General features: G+C 32.9%; 1 protein-coding gene across 3 annotated transcripts; it reads left to right on the forward strand.

Annotated features, from left to right (window-relative positions):
* Positions 1-1,727: 1,727 nt before the first annotated feature.
* On the forward strand, positions 1,728-20,123 carry LOC146926293 (mRNA capping enzyme family protein). Of its 3 annotated transcripts, none has more exons than XR_015034086.1 (19): positions 1,728-1,889; positions 2,242-2,459; positions 4,331-4,472; positions 8,447-8,598; positions 8,896-8,979; positions 9,091-9,153; positions 9,353-9,484; positions 9,593-9,799; positions 11,331-11,450; positions 12,959-13,008; positions 14,006-14,171; positions 15,483-15,620; positions 15,899-16,021; positions 16,114-16,212; positions 16,422-16,511; positions 16,618-16,699; positions 18,429-18,638; positions 19,413-19,543; positions 19,624-20,123. XR_015034086.1 is itself a non-coding variant. In XM_085758678.1 (18 exons), exons 2-18 carry the CDS (start codon positions 2,322-2,324, stop codon positions 19,768-19,770), a joined length of 2,064 nt encoding a protein of 687 aa, XP_085614804.1. In that variant the 5' UTR covers positions 1,728-1,889; positions 2,242-2,321; the 3' UTR covers positions 19,771-20,123. The 3 variants fall into 3 exon arrangements, 1 of the variants encoding a protein (XP_085614804.1); XR_015034087.1 differs by having other exon boundaries at positions 18,581-18,638; XM_085758678.1 differs by lacking the exon at positions 18,429-18,638.
* Positions 20,124-21,796: the final 1,673 nt, after the last annotated feature.

Raw genomic sequence — 21,796 nt, forward strand, 5'->3', positions numbered from 1 at the left:
GATGACTAAACCAACTTTGACACACGAAACCCGTTGTTATTAATAAAAAATTGGTCCTACTAAAACGCTCATGCTATTTACAATATCACCTCACTTCAGTTCTATAATGATATTGAACCCTTATAAACTAAAATGCACAGGATAATTGGACATTGACTAAAATTCCATAAATAAATCAAATACACGAGATAAGTTTTCATTAACTAAACTAACCTTAATTTACAGGATAAATTGTCATATATAAAAAATTGATTCTGCTAAAACGTTTAAACTATTTAGAATATCATCGCCTCACTTAAATTCTACAATGATATTGAACACTTATCAACTAAAATGCACGGGATAAGTGGACGTTAACTAAAATTTCGTATATAATTGAAATGCATGGAAGAAGTGGATGTTGACTAAAATTTCTGAAGTAACATAAATGTACGGGATAAGTTGTTATTGACTAAACTAACTTTGATACACAAAATGAGTTGTCATTTATAAAACGTTGTTTCTGCTAAAACGTTCCTGCTACTTATAATATCACCCCACTTCAATTCTATAATGATATTGAACCCTCATAAACTAAAATGCACGAGATAAATGACCATTGACTAAAATTCCAGAAATAAATCAAATTCACTGGATTAAGTTATCACCCAAAAAGTTTAAAAATAATATTTATACATGGGACATGTTGTCACTGATAAATTTTTAAAATGATTATTATACACATGACAAGTGTCACTGATTTTTAAAATGATTATTATACTCTTGAAAAATTATCACTGATAAAAAATTTAAAAATTATTGAACATGGGACAAGTCGTCACTAATACACATTTTTAAATAATTATTATGCACATGACAGGTAGTCACTGCTAAAAAGTTAAAAGTAATTATACACAAGACATGTTATCACTGAAAAAAATTATAAACAATAACACACGGGTCATGTTGTTATTAATATAAAATTTAAAATAATTATTATTTACGGGATAAGTCATCGATGATACATATTATAAAATTATTATATAAAATAATTATTATACAACATGTGACAAGACATCGCTAATACATACGATAAAGTTTACTATACATGGGACAAATTATCACTTCTTGAAAGTTGAAAATAATAATTATACACAGAACATATTGTCACCGATTAACTTTTAAAATGATTATTGTACACGTCCTTAAAAAAAAATGATTATTGTACACATGATAAGTTGACAAACATAGTTTAAATTTTTATAAGTTGATATGTTTTTTAGTAGGAAAATTATATAAATTGATATTATTATTGTTTAAACCTGCAAATAGTTTTTTTTTTAAATTATATAAATCGTTCACACCGTGAATAATATCAACAAGTTAAGAAATGAATAATAAACGGTATAAATTAATAATAATATCGACATTATATATATATATATATATATGTTATAAAATTAATAATAATTAACTTTTAAATGGTATAAATTTTAACTGTTCAATTACAAAATGACAAATTTCAAACTACTAAAAATCATCCCCGACCAACCAGTACCCGTGCGAATGCACGGGTATGTTACTAGTCTAGTGGTAAAAATACAACTTTCCCATTGTGGGAAAAAACTTTGCTGACCCAGGCTAAATGCCACCTAGGTGTAACTAGTAAAAATGTTAGGTTTTGTATGTAACTGCGCTCTCTTCCTTCCGGCTCCGCTATTTCTCTCTCCTCTTTCCTTCATTTCATCATTCGCAAATTAACAAAAAAAAAAAAAAAAAAAACTTCACTCTTCTTTTCTTTCTCTCTCTAGGGTTTCGTCACGAACTCTACCAAATCCCAGGGTTCATCCTTTCCCTTTCGTGATCCACAGATTCTCGATTCACCTCGTTTCTTCGTCAATTCCATCGAGGTTTGTCAAATCGCAACTTCTATCTGCTTCCGCTTTTCTTGATTTTGAATTTTCGTTTTGATTTTGCTTCCGTAGAACGAGTATCTGAAGTAGGAATCGATGATGTGAGTGAAATTGAAGTCAAATGTGATTTTCGTTCTTCATTTGTTCATCTGCATCAAGAAATTATTATCGTTTTGGTATTTAACGGTTGGAGAAAAATTAAGCATAAATAAGCTATTTTGATTGTGATTAATTTCATGATTGATTTAGCATTTTCTTGTTGTTGATGAAAAGTCTTATCTGGTAGAATTTTGTTGAATTGTTTATTTATTAAGATTGATTGAACTTGTTTGAACTTTGAATGGTGCAGGGAAAAAGGATTGTTGATGAATTAGTAGTTGTTGGGTGTTTTTACTGCGGCGTGTGAATGTTGTTGTTGTTCGATGCTTGATGATAGTTGCAATGGATTTGAATGCATCTCCGGTACCGGAGGAAGATGAAGATATTTTCGAGGAGGAGCCGATACATGCTCAACAGTATGTTGCACCTGAAGAACGTATAGAAAGTGGAGCTGATATAGCACGCCGGGTACTATTTCTTAATTTTCTCTTTTTTACCCCTTTTGGTTTCATGGCAGTGTCAACTTACGTTGGTTATGCTGAAGCACAATCACGAACACCGGACATGACATTGATACTGGAATGTTCACACCGACTAATTTTGAAAAAAAAATTCATAGTTTAGTGTAATCACATGTGTTGGTGTCGTGTCATTGTCGGACACCTGGACATTTCTTCTATCACAAGTAGGGCTGGCAATGAACCGAACCAACTCGAAAATAGTTCGAGACTCGATTCGGTAATTAACTCGTTGAACTTGGTTCATGAACCAAATGAGTCGAACTTGAGTTGAAAATTAAGTTCGTTGAATAAATGAGTTGAACTTGAACTATGTATAGTTCGACTCGTTTGGCTCATGAACCAGCTCGATATATATATATATATATATATATATATATATATATATATATAATTTCTAGTTATGATCAACCGTTAGAAGTTTCACACTTAAAAACTCTCCCTAATATTGCATGTATATGTACCAACATAGAAGGTTTGATGTTGTAAATTAATAATTAAGAATGAAGAAGATTGAGACTTAGCTATTTTTAGTTTTCAGATGGAAGATTGAGATTACATTCACAAAGCTAAAACCAAGACACAATTACATTAAAGAAAGAAAGAATTACGTAAAAAATAAAATAAAATAAGGAAAGAGCAAAAGCTAGTACCGTTTTAGTCCCACATCGCCTGAAACTAAATAGTACCAATTGCAATATTGTTATAAAAGAAGGTTTTATTCACGGGATGTTTATTAACAACTAGTAGCAAGTTGTTTCAATTTGTTTTTCCCAATACAAGGGTCTGGTTTTAGCAAACACCTTGCTAATATAGTTTTTTTTTTTTTGTTCATTTTATTTTTTGAGTGAACCTATCGAGCTGAACCGAGTTGTTCGTGAGCTTGAATCGAGCCGAGTTCGAGCTAAAAAAATAGTTCGTAACGAATTCGAATCGAGTTTCGAGCCGAACTAAATTTTAGCGAGTCGAGCCGAGCTGAAGTAAGTTCGACTCAGCTCGACTCATTTCCAGCCCTAATCACAAGTGTAGGCGCTATGGTGCTTTGGAATAGGAGTAATGTGATGGTAGGAGTAATGTGTGTGATGGTAGTTTCTCATTTTTTTAGTTTGTACTAGTAAGTGTGGGACTTAAGTTAATCTCACATGGCACATTATCAAATTAGACCTTTTTTTAGAGGTGTGAAAGGAATTGAGTTCACATATCATGATATACAGGAACCTATGCGGAAGCTGTTTTGATAGTTGCTTGGATTTGATAGCACAAGTTTGTATTGTAGTTTAGTATTTATCTAAAATTCTAACTTGTTGTATTAATGAGTGGACGGCTGAAATTGTTTTGAATATCTCATTTCTCTGCAAGTGGCATTAAAAGAAAAATTAGGATTTATGATTAAAGGTGAATTCTATAAAAATTTACTGCAGTGTTAAATGATGTGAGTCAAACAATCTTGATCTTGAATGTCAAGAATCAACTCACTCTCTTGTTCCCCCATCCCTCAAGTTACTGGTTTTGATCAGCACTTTTTGTGTTCATTATAGAGTTTAATCAAAATGCTGTAGAGAACGCTGATTATTTTTTTTGGGGTTGCATAGAAATTAAGCAAAACTAAACCATTGCTTAGTGTGTTGATTGAGATATTTCTTTTAAAAGTACAAAAACAGGAAGAAAAAAAACTACAACCTCAAAATTAACCATTTGAAACAATGATTCTTTTTGGCTATCAAATAACATGGGTTTCTAAGTAATTAGGGTTTCAAACTGTATATTACCCTTACTTTTCTTTTTGTTCACACAAGTCCTGAGTTGTTGTATCTTTTTTAGGAGCGCGAGGAAAGAAAGAGACGCTTGAAAAGAGAACGTCCAGATGATAGACCCGTGCATCATTCACAGTCACCTCGATATGATCAACAACTATATCATGCAAAAAATCCTAAATCATATGATACAAGTAGGCTTCCTCCGGGTAAGGGTTTCTTTCCAATTTCCATGGTCCACTTGCTGCCAGTGATAATCAGCATTGTGATTGAAATAAGATATTTCTTAATACGATCCTATCTCTATTTCAACCTATATTTGAAGTGGATTTATTATATATTGATGAAAACCAATGATGGGCAATAAATTATGAAAAAGTAAAGAGCATTGTTGAAGGGTAACTTGAGCTGTTTGAGTTCTTTCATTAGAATAGTAACTGAAAAATTTAAACTTTACATGGGTGCACATGTAATACATCTTTAGTCAGGCATCAACAACTAACTGAAACTAACCTTCTAACTACCCTGTTATTTTCCCTTAAACCTAGGAACCATGTAGTTAACTGGTCATGTGATCAGAAGCACTAGATCCCAAAACCTATGATCCAATCAGTAAAAAATGAGCGATGCAATTTGTAAGATTGGCCTGCAGTAGAAAGTGGTGATGCTGCATGAACTGCCTTGGACTGTCAGTGACGGATCCAAAAATCTTGATTTGTGGGGGAAATGTATGATACAATTTATCTGAATCCATTTAAAATAATTAAGTATAATAAAAATATTTTTTTTATGGAAATTTTTGACCGGCTTTAAGATTATGTGACATTCGGGATTTAAATTTTTATTTCGCTTGTTTTTTATTTCGCGTTGATTAAGTAACTTATTTATTTTAAATTTTTTTATTTATTTTTTACTCAAACCGTTAATTCATAATATTATCAAGCAAATTCATATTACAATCTAGTAAAACACAAAAACCACTACAAAGAACATAAGATATAGATGCCAATGTTAAAGGACAAGCACCACCAAATTTTTTAATTGAACCAAATCTTTTTGTGTTTTATTGTATTTATTATTCTATGTGCTTTTAGGGTAAACAAGAATTTTACACTCTCTGAGTATTTATATAAAAAAATATATCAATATATAACTGATAAAGCACATTTAGGCTCTGTTTGGTAAAAATAAGCTATAAGCTAGCTGATAGCTGAAAAGCTAGCTTATAGCTGATGACCGATAGCTGATAGCTAATAATTGAAAAAGCTAGTTTATTAAAATTAAAGTGTTTGGTAAAGTTAGTTGTCGAAGTAGCTGATAAATATAAAATGACATAAAAGGATATGTTTGTTTATTTATATTTTTTAAATTATATATGTAATTTTTTTACTCAATGTATTTTTTTTAAATATTCAAATTTATTTGAAATTATTTTCATCTTCACACTGATAAATGTGCTTTATGAATTTCATTGACATTTTTTATTCGACAAATTTTTATTTTTTGACGAATTTTATTTAACGAAATTTGTTTCACTATTTATTTATTGTTTATTATATATTTTATTTAACATTAAATATTACTAATGTCGCAAAAAACACGTTGGGAAAGTGAACAGTAAAATACAGAAAACTATACCATGTAGTGACTAGCAAGTTGTGAGCATGGTTGCTGTAGGCCATATAAACGTGGGAAGTGGGTGGTTTTTTATTTATTTAAAAATAATAAAATTAAATTAACAAGGTTAAAATTGGAAAAAATTATAAGAAGCTATAAGCTATAAGCTTAAAAGCTACTTGAAATAGCTTTTCAAAAAAAGCTATAAGCTCACGAAAAAAACTTGTTACCAAACACCACATTTTGATCCAACAAGCTTATAAGCTATTCAATAAGCTATAAGCTAGCCTCTTGTTGTTACCAAACACAGCCTTAAACATCTACAAATTATATTTTAGAACGTTGTATGATTTTTTCAATTTTAACACCATTAAATATTCTTGTCTAAAAGAAAACACCATCAAATATATTATTTTTGTGTATGTGATCAAATAACCATTCAATAATGTATCTCTCATACTCTATTTGATTCTTCACAAAATAATTTTTTGCGGGGTCAACACTTCATTTTTAATGGAGATAAACCTAAAATTATTCAATAATTATTAGAAAAATAATATGCTAGTGGGGGCATTTACCCCCAATACCAGATATGTGGATCTGTGCCTGTGGACTGTAGACACTCTATACACCTCATTATCAGACAAAGGGCTCGTTTGTTTTAAATTTTTAAAAGTCCTTTTTTTTTTTTTTAATGTTTTAATTATATTTGTGTTAGCTTTTCTCAAAAATCATTTTAAATGAAATAGCTATTTTGATTAGCTTTTGATTTTGATTTTTGATTTTTAAAAGAAGAGAGATTAATCATAGTTTATGGTTTCTATGCTTTTTAAATGATATTAATGAAAGAACATTTTAGCAAGCATAGTTTTCAACTTGAATGCTTTGTCAACCATGGTTTATGCTTTTCCCAAAAGTCTCTAAAGAAAATCTCTTATATCAAAAAGATTTTAAAAAAAATCTAAAACAAACAGGCCCAGGATATTGTGATTGATTGCTTCTTGATCATATTTGCTTCACTATTCTACAACCCTGATTGACTTGCATTAAGAGAATTATTAGTTGAATCGTGCAAAAAATGGTATGTATCCTGAGTCTGACCAGAACAGTTGTAATGAGACCATTGAAGATGATTACCATTTCAATATCCTCTGCTGCTCCCATGGCCGCAATTTCCATGGTTAGTCAAATTGGAGACAAATGTCGAGGAATCTGGTAAGGACAACATTCATTTCAGAAGAGGGACCTCTTGACGGCTGTTAATGAGATTGTTTACATTAGGGACATCACGGTTTACCTCTATGATTTTCATGAAGAATATCATGAAGCACAAAAGCCATATACAGATTGTCGAGTTTATCAAGGTTTTATTAACAGTATCAGTTTTAAACTCTGAAGGATGGGCTTGATCTCTTCAGTGACGGATTTTTCTCTATTCAAGTATGTGGTCAGATCATGATATGTCATTTGAAGAACGACAAGATTATGGATGGAGTCATACCACCACCGTGCACATCATTGTTCTACACCTGTGGATCCTTCTTCAATATAACAGCATGTTTTACACCTGTGGTCAACAACTTCGGATCAATAGATTGCCAAAGCAAGGAGACTCACTGGTAGTCCTCACTCTATCATTACTTTGTCCTCAGATGGAGTACAAGAAAAAGGCAATTTAATCACCCCCTTTTTGGAATTGTCATTGGTTTGAATGGTATAGCAGAATTGGAAGACATGGGAGTCTATGTAGCAAAAGAATGCAACAGGTCTATCTGGGCCGTGGTCACTGATACAAGGCTTGGTGAAATTGTACCAGAAAGGTAGCCACAGAAAATTGGTTGTAGGGTGGTGCAAACTTCACATGCAGTAGAAGCTTCACACGTGAGATGGGGCATTGGATTTGGACGACAAGATCTCTTGGAACAGGATGGTTGGCACTGTCTGATGTGATTCAAGGTTTCACACAAGAGTGGGTCATGACTCACGAGAGTTGATGTTGCAGGGAAATTTCAGAGTGGTGGTTGGCCAGAAAAGTCACAACCTGACATATTAAGGCACTAAATAGCAAGTTAACTGATTTGGTTAACTTGAGACTTTGAGAGGATCCGTCTTTTGACACAATTTTATAGACATGTTAGGGCTCTAAATAGCAAGTTAACTTATTTAGGTTTGATCGGCTGAGGACTAGCTAGCTGATTCTCTGATTAAGGCTTTTTCAGCCCAGGGGTTCTATGAAATGTATGACAAAGTCGTGGTATTGTATTATATTTCTATGCTTCAGCCATCCCGAGTTTGATGATGAATATTAGAGTATTAGCACTCTGTCTCTGTTTTTGAACTTTGAAGTCTCTGCCATGCACTGACTCCATTGATAATGAGGCCGCTAGCGGTTGATCAGTTGGTAGTCACTGTTAACAAATGGGTTTTATTTATAAAATTCGAGATTGATAGCTGTTAAAGTTTACTTCAGTCATGATTGAGATTCTGAGAATACATTTTGTCACAAATTACTATTGTTGTACATGTGGGGAAAAAACTTATGTATTATTTTATTCTTTTCAAACAGGGTGGTTAGATTGCCCTCCATCAGGCCAGGAGATTTGCTGTATGATACCTTCTAAGGTTCCTCTTGGTGAATCATTCAATGACTGCATCTTTCCTGGCAAAAGATACTCATTTAAACAAGTGATACATCAACAGAGAGTTTTAGGAAGAAAAGTAAGTAGAACTTATCCTAAAAATGTAATACTTCATTTAGGCGTTTTTCTATCTGTTTCTTATGCTTTGTCGTTGATTTTTTCTTGGATTTTAAATTTTGAGCAGAGTAATCAGAATGAAAGGGGTTTCTACCAAAAAAGAAAATATAAAAAGGATCTCTATATCTAGTTTACCCAATTGCAATTTTGATACTTGTCTTTAGCAACATAATCTAGCGAAATTGAATGTTCTATATCATACGAAAAAACTTGCATGCACAAATACTGCTTTTTTACATTTTATTCTCTTGATTTGCAGCTTGGTCTGGTGATTGATTTGACAAATACCTCTCGATACTATCCAGTGACAGATTTAAAAAAAGAGGGTATCAAGCATCTTAAGGTTTGTAGTGGCCATATTTTATTCACCAACTCATGATTTTTACAACTTTCTTTAAAACTTTGGCATCTATTTCTTGTTCTTACATTTGAGGATCATTTACTTTTTGTTCAGATTCAATGCAGGGGGCGTGATTCTGTACCTGAAAATTCATCTGTAAATCAGTTCGTCTATGAGGTTTGTTTAAAAATAATATTTAGTCAAGCATAGTAATTTTGAAGAATTTAGCTTGAATTTTCGTTTCGTAGCATGCATAGGAAGATTTAATTGAGGATAGGAGATCCTTCTTAAAAAGCCTAATGAAAAAAACCTTGGTAAATAAGAAAATATATTGTATAGGAGATCCTTTTTAACAATGTTATTGTTTATATTTCAGGTTATACAATTTTTGTCACGCCAAAAGCAGTCAAAGAAGTATATACTTGTTCATTGTACACATGGGCATAATCGTACGGGATACATGATTATCCATTATCTAATGCGTGCTATGTCAATGTCTGTTACTCAGGTCAGTTTTGGAGTCACCTTATTACGGTAGCTCTCTCTCTCTCTGTCACCCTGTTTACCTGGATTAAGATGGTGCTCAAGTTGAATAATACTTTTTCCCAACTTGTAGGCCATTAAGATTTTTTCCGATGCACGCCCTCCAGGAATCTATAAACCCGATTATATTGATGCATTGTACAAATTTTATCATGAAAAAAAGCCTGAGATGGTAGTTTGTCCTCCTACTCCGGAGTGGAAAAGATCTTCTGAACTTGATCTCAATGGTGAAGCAGTTCCTGACGAGGATGATGATGGAGTCCCAGGCCCTGATTTGCAGGTATGGATATACATAGTGAATTTTGATTATTGGACTTTCCTATTTTCTCGCTGAATGAATGGCTTTTTAATTTTCTAGCGAGATTTAGTGTAAATCATATGTTTATATGATTCTCTTGATTGGTACTAGGCTTCTTCTTGAGAAAGCCATTTAGTAATCTAAGGGCCTGTCCACTCAAACTGAGAATATTTTTCATTTTCATTTATTGTTTTCACTTTCTTTTACAAAAAGAAGTTTTAACTATTTCCTATGAAAATCTTTTAAAGTAGGTATTATAATTTGGGTTGGGCCTAACTCATTCCTTACCTAACCGAAATGTAAGGCTAGTACTGCGTCTACTTATAAAGTTATGTTCAAACATTTTCTCATCCAATGTGGGACTCTTGAAATAGTAGGAAACAAAAGGAAAGCATGATGACATTTGTCATTAGAAAAAAATGCTTTTAATACTACACTGGTTTAAGGTTTAATAATAGTCTAATCATGGCTAGAGATATGGAATAAATAGAGCTTATAAAGCTTAGGAAATTCTCACTTCACAAGTTATATTGGGTTGAGTTAGGTCCAAAGTCTTAGATTATATAAAAGACTATACTGAATCCGTTGATGGACCATTGTATTATCCTCGAATGAAGGGTTTGAGTGTGAAGCTCATATGTTTGGGCCTGTCCAGTTTGTTTTGTGTTAACTAACTACGCTGGTGACTTGTTAGGTAATTAGGTAAACAACCGCTCTCACATCTGATCTTCAAAATTACTCTCCTGTACCCTTCCAAATGAAAGTGTTACACTGCTACTCTTTAATGCATGTTAGTATACACAGTGAGAAGTGTCCAATTGATTTTGCCTCCAATCAAACGTTATTTTATTAAAAATATAGATGTTTGGTTTCTTTGGTAAAAAATAATTTTGCCTCCAAACCTCAACTTGACTAGTAGTGATAAAAAGCAGTTTTTGCATTAGATTTTAAATTTTCCATTTAATTTTACAAAAAAATTGCTTTTTGATGCAAAATTACTCTTGGTAAACGCTCATCTAAAAACCTGCTTAGTCAGTTTTAATGTAATCAAATCTCTTTGCAGTGGTAAAAAATTATAAAAATGAGCCTTTTGGACTTTCGATGTTACAAAAATCTTACATTGAATACGTTCATATCATTTTTATGATTATAGAATATGAAATAATGTTTTAAATACCTTACTATCACTTTGATATGTAATCAAAATCTTCATTTTATTTTCTATAATAAAGATCACAACTAGCTGCAGATGATGCCAAAAATCAAGGCAAGAAAATTGATCCAAAGCGAGTTTCATATTAAAATAGAGTAAAATGTAGCACATATTGGCAGGTAAGTTTAATTTTTTTAAACTAGAGGGGAGTGCGGTGACTATAATTTAATCATCTATCAATGGAGGTTGTAATTTATCCTTGTGTAGTTTGAGACAAATGGTGACATACTAATACTCATAAAAATTGTGGACTCAACCACCTGACATGTTTTAAACTTGGCATTTTTCCCATTCTCTTAGGAGAACCATGAGACAAGCTCACAGATGACGAACGATGATGTTTTAGGAGATGAGATACCTGCCGATCAGCAAAATGCATTTCGACAGTTCTGTTATCAAACACTTAGATTGGGTGTTGGGGTAAGCCTTCTTACTTTCATGTATGGGTTTATTCTTAAATTTGAGAATTCATTTCTAAAATTATGAATTTGAAGTTTTAATAAGGTCACTGCATCTTTTCATTTTTACTCATTTAAATTATATTACAACAAAGGAGTTGATGGTGCATATTCTGCTAATTTTTAACAATCATTTGAACCGATCCTTTTGTTTGTCACATTACACTATTGCACTAGTCATTTGATGTGCTTGATCTTGTCGTTTTATGTTTTCAACATTATGTATTCTGTTAGTATCTTTGATTTTGGAGGTTTTGCTCTTCGTACTATTTGGAGTTACATGTACTCATTTCCTGATTACTTGATTTTATCATTTGTGTAAATTGCGTTCGTACTTGCCTTTTTCCAATTTTAGATAAATTTGGCTGCGATATATATATATATATATATATATATATATATATATATATATATATATATATATATATATATATATATATATATATATATATTGAGAAGGGATCCATTGACTCCAAGAGTAAGTCTAAAGAATTACTCCTAATCATAACCATTGATCTTTATATTAATTAATGGCTGTAATTAATTACTATTAATCCATAGGGTTTGGTTGTTGTACGCCTTCTTCTCCCTTTCAAGAAAATAAGATAAAATACTCTTTCTTCTCAAACAATCCCGTACCAGTGAGCATATGAACATTTTCTATATACCTTTAATTAATATCCGGTGTCTTTATTCAATTCTTATGTTTATTATATGATCTATGGCTGTCAAAAACAAGGTTTATATCATCTTTATGAATAAAAAAAATAAAAAAATCTGATTCAATTAACATCACAATCCTCTATCGGTTAGAATAAAAATTAGTTTTCAATTGGATTCAATCAAAAAAATTCTTGTTGAGATAATGATAATCATGGTGGCTTACACTGTTTGTTTGAGATCTCTTTTGGCTGTGTACTCTCATCTCATGTGATGTTTAGGAGAAGGAGTATAAAAGGTTCACATTAAGGATTAATGCAATAGATCACAACCATTAATTACTATTAAAATCAAAGGTCAAGATTTGGAGTAAGTCTTTAGACTTACTCTTGGAGTCAATGGATCCCTTCTCATATATATATATATATATATATTGCTATGAACTTTTTTTCATGTTGAGTTGTAAGGTCACGAAGTATGTGGCACATTTTACTATGTGATTTGGTGATTTGTGGAAAATGTGCTTGGATAGCTCTTCCTGATTTCGTGTTGCTTCATTTTTAATGTAAATATTGTCTTAGCTGCACGTGGTTTCTATTTATTTTGAATGTTCATCCAATATGTATATTCTTTTGAAATTCTGTGTTGTACATTGCTTTTATGAGTGAACTAAGCAGACGATAACATACATTGCTTTTTTCAAAAGCTGTTCACAGATCACGCCTTTCATTTCCCTCTCATTTTTATGATTTACCTGCTTTATGTACTTCTGATGCTTTCATAGCCAGTTCACTAACCACTAGTGTGCAGGCCAGAGGACATACACAATTTCCAGGTTCACACCCAGTTTCTCTCAACAGGTTCTATTTATTTGAGCCATTAAATCATGTTTTGATATGTTATATTGATTTAATTAATTATACATATAAAGTAGGACTGCTATTTCATTTGCTACTGCACGTTTTGTGTTGTGTGTGTGTGTGTTTTTTTGAATGGTAAATGTTAGCATAGTTAGTATTATGGTGGGGATGAGACCCTCTCAATCTTTACCACTCAACTCCTTAACACTCCCACCCCAACCACATAGCCAGCCTGATCTTTCCATTGTGTTATTGTTACACCATGACTTGGACAATTGTGCATTGTATTTCGTATTGGGTTGTTTTTGTGCATTTTCTTTTTTACAATCCTTTTTTGCGTAATGTTTTATCCACAACATTGCCTGGTGCTGGTTTCTGAGAACCTATAGATTCTCAGTTTTACCGGAGGATACTTTTCACAATTAGACCTTAAATTGTAACCCGATATATCTCTTCTTGTTCAAAGATTTCATGGCGCTAACTTACCTCTAAACCCTATCTAGTAGTGCATATAACAAAGGGAAGGGAACAATTTTTTAAATACCTCTCTGTAATGACAGATTATTCAAGGCATTATGTCAGTATGAATATCATTTTTTCTCATTCCTTACATTCTTTGTAGTTGCAAGTACAAACCATTTCACTAAGCCATATCTTCGAATGATTAGATTCTAACCGTATGCCTAGAATTAGTGGTCATTTTACAATACATCATTTGCAACTTTTTTATTTTTATAAATGTACAGTGAGATTTTTTCCCATTATTTAATGTTAAAGTTTTTGTATATACGTGTCCTTTTACAACACTATCTTCACGAATTTAAATTATATTTATCTCCAATAATTGTGTAAAAAAGAAAGTATTAAATTTAATTATCTATTTGCCCTTCTCTTGTAAATTTACTTGTTTAATTGATATAAAAAATCAGTGTCCCCAATTAATTTTTACATTTTTTGTCAGTGAATCTATATTAAATTTGGTTATGTTGGTATGCAGGGATAATTTGCAGTTACTACGACAACGTTATTATTATGCAACATGGAAGGCCGATGGTACACGGTATATGATGTTAATAACAATGGATGGGTGTTACTTGATCGACAGAAATTTTAATTGTCGAAGGGTCCAAATGAGGTTTCCTTGCAGGAGTACTACTAATGAGGTATTATGCTACTTTATATTTGAAATTTCTAATAGTGGTTGTTACTCTTGGATCATATTTAACATAAATAGATTCTACAGCATGTGTAAATGCCATTATCATCCATAATGACTTTTGTTTCTTTACATTATCTAGGGATCTGGTGGTAAGTTAGTTAGTGATTATCTTACAGCAAGCAAACTCTTCGCCTTTATATATTTTACAATATATTATGAGTAAGGAAGTTCCAAAATACTGTTTCAACATTGTTTTAGTGGTGTGACTTTTCCTGCTGTGCTCCAAGTCTGGCATTTTCCTTTCTCATTATGCCTCTACTCTGTCAAGTCCTCGCTACATTTTGCATGGTTTTCAGCACTGTTCTATTTAATGCCAACCTTAAAATTTCAAGATCTGGCCAAATCACCCAAGTATCCTTGGTGTTCCTAGACTGGCCAGTGGCACCTAGTGTCCAGTATTCATCGGTGTTCAGTGTTCTCCTTAAATCATTTCAACCAAAGCATTTTCTAGTTCATTTTCATAATCCTTTTTCACTTGCTTTTCAACAGTTGTCGCCTACAAATCACCACTGGTTCTACCTCTGACTACTAGAGACTATCACTAAAAGTGAAAAAGAGTAACCAGTCATAACCTGCAGTTCTATCGTCTACCAGCACTTGGAATCTCTATACTCCTCTCATTCTCATGAAAGCATGATTCTGTTCTGTATAAAGTTCCCTAGCTTCTTTTGGACCGGGCATTTTTCCAACCTATTCCCTTAGAAATTATGAGGCTATAGATTTAACTAAAGAACATGCAATAGTTGGTTAAGGACGGCAGTAGTTTGTTGTTGACAGCTGTAACCAACTCCAAGCTGGTGTTGGGAAATCCTCTATGGTGTACATCAACCAACCACCACTGTTTTAAAAATTGTTACACATGCTTTATTTAAATTTATATCCTCATACAGAAGTCATCCTAATCGATAAAAGCTTTATCTGTATTAGTATTTGTTGTTGTCGTATTCCCTTAGAAGTGGCTATATTTGTAACAAGCTTGATTTGATCTACATATTCCCACTAGAATAGTGGTCTTATATATAGCACACTGCACATGTGAATTTGATGATGCACTGTAGTTATGATGAGTGATGTAAATTAGCTTGGGATAAGGCTGTAAGTTTGTTACTTTCGCTCGTAATCAGCTTCTTGATTGATTGCAATTGTACTATAATAAGAGATCAGTGTGCAGCCTAGAGAGACAATTTATTTTCTAGCACTCTGTTTTGATATAAATTATGCAGAGACTGATAATTTGTTATATTTTGGTTCTAAGGGTTTGGGCGAGAAGACCCACCATTTCACATTGCTGGATGGTGAGATGGTTATAGATACCTTGCCAGATTCAAATAAGCAGGAGAGAAGATACCTTATATATGATCTTATGGCAATCAACCATGTTTCAGTAATAGAGGTTCGGTTTAAAAGTTATTGTGCAAAATAATGCTGGGTGATCTAATTTCTGTTTTAGAATTGTTAGAACAAAATAGAGTAATTGTATCATATGCTCATATAATAAGAGTAACTGAGCTAACTGTAATCTAGTGCATTTAATGTTTTCATTCTATATAGTTCACCTCAGTTGAACGTGTCTTTCCCGAGTTGTTTTTATCTGCTCTACTTTTTTTATGCCTTTCTTGTTTCTTGGTAGCTGTGTATGATTATTGGTTAATGGCTCAAATTTTGGTGCAGCGACCCTTCTATGAAAGATGGAAGATGCTTGAGAAAGAAGTGATTGAACCTAGGAATCACGAACGACATCAGATATACCAGAGCAGAAATCCTTACTACAGATATGATCTGGAACCATTCAGGGCATGCATCTTGAACCTTATATTGATCACAACATATTGAAGCCTCATTTTTCTCTTATGGCTTACAGTTGATATTTTTGAAATGTTTTTTAGGTAAGGAGGAAAGATTTTTGGTTGCTCTCTACTGTCACAAAGCTTTTGAAGGAATTCATTAAAAAACTCTCACATGAGGCAGATGGTCTTATATTTCAGGTGAGTTGTGAATGGTGATCAGTGATAACCTTCATTGTACTAGACACTAGAATGAGAATAAATCTGTGTGGCTGATTCTTGATGAGAGACTGGTTCAAGTTTTGGAAGGATTGGTCCATTCCTTTTACTTCCAAATCCTTGTTAACATTTGTTCTTTTCCTTCTGTTTTGGATTCAATGAAGTTTGTTCCTGATTATATTACTTACCAGGGTTGGGACGATCCTTATGTACCACGTACTCATGAAGGACTCTTAAAGTGGAAATACGCCAATTTAAATTCAGTTGACTTTCTGTTTGAGGTTATCATCACCTTCTTTTGTATGGTGTTTTGGAATTTCTGATATTACATGGTCAGTTGTTTGATATTGATGCCGCCATCTAATTTTTAGCTGCTTCCATCGGCAGGTTGAAGGTGATCGGGAGCTACTTTTTGTGTATGAACGGGGAAAGAAGAAACTCTTGGATGGGAATAAGGTTGCTTTCAAAGGTCAGACAAAGTTCATTTATTTTATATGTCCAACTTTGTTTTTATAATTATGTTGTGTGTCTGTAGAATAGGAAATTTAGACAGTCATGGCATTTGGGACGTAGACACGTTAGAGCTAAATTGCTTGATTTTATAACCTGGCTTGCAAAAATGATGTTCAAGCTTGATTCATTTAATTAAACAAGCCAAAATAAAGGGTTTGCGCTTGGCCTGTTTGAATTTGAGGCTTGAGCATGGCTTTAGTTTACTTATGGCTTAACTATCTATTCCATTTATATTGAAGAAAAGGTATAATTCTCTAGGTCAATGTAATAAATAAAATTGAAATTCAATTATCTAGGTCAATGTAATAAATAAAAGGGTTAATAGGCTTTTACCCCCCTGCCATTTGGGCGACTTTTGGTTTACCCCCCCCGTAAAATAAAAACTTGGAGATTCCCCCTCGTAATTTAAAGATTCTTTGGTTTACCCCCCCAAAGCCAACCGTCAGCATCTGACTGGATAAAAATGGTGATGTGGCGTGCTGATTGTGCATTAATTAATGAGGTGGCACTTTGACTTGGCTTTTTTTATTTATTTTCCAAATTTTTTTAATTCCATTTGAATTTCCTTTATTAAAACTTAATTTAATGAATTGAAAACATTAAAATTAATAATTTTTCTCTTCTTCTCCACCTCTCCCTCACGATAACCCTTCTTCATCCTCTTACATTCCAGTTTTTCCATCATCTTCCTCTTCCTTGCCCTCGTCGTCTTCTTCTCTCACAATTCCCAATTTTTTTTCCTGCTCAATCTCCCTCACGCACAAAATCGATTGGAACCCTTGATTGGATGAATTACTGGGTTTCAAATTGGAACCCTTATGTTTTTGTTGATCTAAAATGGGTTTTCGAATTTGGGGTTTGGGTATTTGAGGGATTAGTGAATTGAGGGGTTTGAGGGATGTTTTTGGTTGCAAGTGAAAGAAGGTGGAGTGTGATGAAGATGATGATTTGGAGAAGAGAAGGAAGAACAGTGAAGGAAGAAGAGAGAAGAGGATGAGTTCGCTGGAAAAGAAGAGAAAGAAAAAGAATTGGGATTAAATCCAATTTCATGAACTCACCCACTCGCCGTGAAAATCGAATTGAGATGCCATCGGAAGCAATCAATTTCTTCCCTAAAAGATTCGAAATTTCTCGTAGGAAAAAAATCAATTTCTAATTCCTTCCCTCATCTCAGCTTGTTCTCTTCTTCCTCTTGAACATCAACTCACTCTGTTTTTCTCAAACTGCGTTTGACAGCTCAAAACGCACATTTTCAATTTTCTAACGGGAATCCAAACAGGCACTTAGAAGCAACACTTTGTTCAAGTTACATCATCAAACCCTTTTGTGGATACAAACTGCAATTTTCATTTTCTGCATCATGGTGTTCCCAGGCTGTTTTTCTGCTAGCTTAGAGCAGTTTTTTTGTTTCAGCATTGGGCGCGGCCGGTTTGTGGCTGGCTCCCTGTTCTGTTTGTTTTGTGCTTTTGCACCCCTTGTAACAATTGCCTATGTACTTCTTGTGCAAGGTTTTCTAATATATAAGCTGTTTAAAAAAAAAAAAAAATCCAATTTCATGAATATGTTTTGGATTTGTTGTTGGTGTTGGGCTGTTATTGTTGAAATATGATGAACTGTTGTTCTTCCTGTGTTGTTATTGCGTTTCCAGATTTTTTTTTTTTAAGATGTGTTTGTGTTGTTGATAGAGGGAAGATGATGAATATGGGAAGATGAATGAGTTTGTTAAAGAATCTGAGTTGTTGTTGATTAGAAGATTATTTGTTAAAGAATTGTGTTATTTGTTAAGTTGGGATGATGAAGATCTAGAATATTCTTAATGAAGATTTATGCTGTGAAGGATGAAGTTGTTGTAGAAGAAGAAATGGATGAAGAAAAGAGGAAGGAGGAAGAAAAAGGTACGGTGGAGAGAAAAGAAAAGAGAAGGATTGATTTTTTTTTTTTTTTTTTAATGTTTTAGGTTATTTAAATTAAGTTCTTTATTAAAAAAAATCGAAATGGAATAAACAAAAATGGAAAAGAGTTTTGTATTTTTTTTTTAATTTTTTTTATAAAATTCCAACTCAGCAAGCCAAAAATGCAAATTTATCCAGTCAGCACCGCCACATCAGCTTATCCGTACAGTCAGATGGGCTTAGGGTCCAAAACCAAAGAATCTTTAAATTACGAGGGGGAATCTCCAAGTTTTTTTTTTTTTACGGGGGGGGGGGGGGGGGTAAACCAAAAGTCGCCCAAATGGCGGGGGGGTAAAAGCCTATTAACCCTAAATAAAATTGAAATTCCCATGTCTCAGTTATTAAAGTCAAGATTATAAAGCTTGACTCATTTAAATAATCATATTTATTTTCAAGCACGTGTATGCTTGTTTAACTTAACAAAGTTTGATTGAATACGCAACAAGTTATGATTAAATAATTCATGAATAGGTGCATTTGCATATTTAATGATGCTATTTATTTCTTAATGCGACACATGTTAATATCAGTTTCTAATCTAGTGCCCACCAAAAAGTGGGTTGAGAAGGGTGATGCTTTAGTAAAACTAATACATGATGTTATCTTTTGTTTTAATTCAATAATTTTTTTTTTCTTTCTTCCAAGTCCACAGTTCATAGTTTGTTTTATTTCAATTTCACTTGCTTTAATTGCTTTCTGGTAACATTAAATCTGCAGATGGCACAGAACCCTCATTTTATTCCGGAAAGATCATCGAGTGTTCTTGGGATTTTGATAACCTGGAATGGATATTCCTGCGAATTAGAACAGATAAATCAACTCCAAATGAGTTTAATACTTACAGAAAGGTCCAATACTAACTCCCAATTTTTAGTTTCTTTTATCTCTAAATCTGTACTTGGATTCAGCCATTTACTTAATTTTATAGGTGATGCGAAGCATAAAAGACAACATCACAGAGGAAGACTTGTTGAATGAAATAAATGAGATAATTCGCCTTCCCATGTATGCGGACAGGATAAAAAGTGATAGTAAAGCAAATCAGATTGCTCATGCCGCAAAGCAGCGAAGGTGATTCATTGTGGTTAGATAGGGACTCATAATGCCTTAAATTATTTCACTGGTGGGAGAATGAGATGTTTGTAGGGTAGAAGATCAGGTGAAAAACATAAACATATGTAACCATTGGTGTCTGCTTCTGGTATTTATTGGATTTGGCTATATATTTGGCCATCATCCTAAGGTTGCTTATGTAATTAGTTGGTCCTTGCAGCAGTGCTGCCGAGTTGCGTCACAAATTTCATTCTGAATTCATTTCCTTTAGTTGTCTAGATCAATAGGGTTAGGTTTAGGATATTATTGTATATTATCAATTTTTATTTTTATTTAGTGATTATAAGTTATTGAAATGGTAACTGTTGCTTCTTAGACTCAAGTTCCATTACATTGGTTAGAATTTTCTATGTATGTGATATATACATTGGTTAGAATTTTCTCTGCATGTGAATATTAATTTAACTACTTGTAGCAAGCCTTCCATTCTTTTTAGGCGCCAAGTTTTCATTCACGCACTATGCAGTATGTACTCAAGCACTGGTCTCAGATTGTGACTGGACAGCATGTTTGATGTTGTGCCTCTTATTTTTATTCATATATTTATTATTCTTTTTTTTTTTGTGGTTAACTACGTTGCCACTTTCTCAAGTAGTAGCTCTCAAAACTACCAGAAGACAGAAGTATTGACAACATATTTTGTATTCGTCTTTTGCAACATTTAAAACAACAATTTTTTTAGTAAAAAACATGCTAATTTAAATTATATAATAAAAATACTTTCTTATTCGATGAGGGGTTTGTATTTTTGACATGTGATGTTCTGGAGATCCCGTTATGTAAGTGACTCTTGAGTCACTTTTCTAGTGATCCTCTCTATTTCTTTAAAGGCAAAATTACACTTTTAGTCCCTTAACATAATTTCAGGTAACAGTTTGGTCATTTATCTTTTTTTCATTTCAATTTGGTCCTTTTTATCCATTTTCATATACATTTTCAAGCTTCAAATCTAATATTCTTATGCAACCATAGACGAGAATCATAGATTTGAAGACTAAAAGACTATAAAAAAATAAAATCATGAATTTTAAGCGTAAAAATTCATATGAAAATGGACAAAAAGGACCAAATTGAAATGAAAAAAAGATAAAGGACCAGAATGTTACCTGAAATTAAGTTAAGGGACTAAAAGTGTAATTTTGCATTCTTTAAATAAACGGACATGTAGATTACTATTATAAAACTATAATAAATAACTTTACCATTTATTTTTGAAAACAGATCTCTACTCCAAAAAGACAAATATTAATATTATTTTTTTCTTTGAAGGGATTAATATTAATATTATATTATTATGTACACTTTGATTATTATGCAGAAAAATAAAATATAATTAGTACGCGTGCTAAGGAAAGAAAGAATGTGGAGAAGGAGCTGAAACTTTTTCCTTATAAACAAACACAAGTAAATTCAACGGCTGAGAAAAAAGAAAGAAATATCCAACGGTTGATATATGGCAGCAGAGATGGCAGTAGACAAAGCGCTGCCGAGAGGAAGAAGAACAGAACGCAGTCGTCTACTACTGACTGAGTGGAAGCAAACCCTAAAGAAAAGAAGTGATATGGATATTGGAAAAGTAAACGAGCTAAAAGAATTCATAGAATCATGCAAATCAAATCCTTCTCTTCTTCATACTCCTTCCCTTCAATTCTTCAAATCTTATCTTCTCAGGTATTATTATTCTTTTCTTCAATTCAATTCAATTCAGTTATTCCCATTATTTCAATCTCTTCATTTGTGTAGTTTGGGTGCTCGCATCCCTCCCCAACCCAAAGACGGAACCTGATGTTGATGATAATGATGACATTATAAAATCTGATATTGAGTTGGATAACACTGACGATGTTGTTCAACCTGACAATGACCCTCCTCAAAAGATGGGTTGCTCAACTGAAGACCAAAGGGATGCTGCACAACTATCAAAGGGATGCTGCACAACTATCAAAGATATATTATGATGTGAAGAAAAAAACATAACATTACGTACG

The sequence above is a fragment of the Medicago sativa genome, chromosome 4 (assembly GCF_051527215.1).
Source record: "Medicago sativa cultivar Bolivia chromosome 4, Bolivia_mono, whole genome shotgun sequence".
Taxonomy (NCBI): domain Eukaryota; kingdom Viridiplantae; phylum Streptophyta; class Magnoliopsida; order Fabales; family Fabaceae; genus Medicago; species Medicago sativa.

Bases quoted from the DNA above. Each gene is read 5' to 3' on its own strand.
- LOC146926293 (XM_085758678.1), top strand. From the start codon at position 2,322: ATGATAGTTGCAATGGATTTGAATGCATCTCCGGTACCGGAGGAAGAT. The intron at 4,473-8,446 runs GTAAGGGTTTCT...CTTTTCAAACAG, and splicing joins TACAAGTAGGCTTCCTCCGG to GGTGGTTAGATTGCCCTCCA. The intron at 9,800-11,330 runs GTATGGATATAC...CCATTCTCTTAG, and splicing joins TCCCAGGCCCTGATTTGCAG to GAGAACCATGAGACAAGCTC.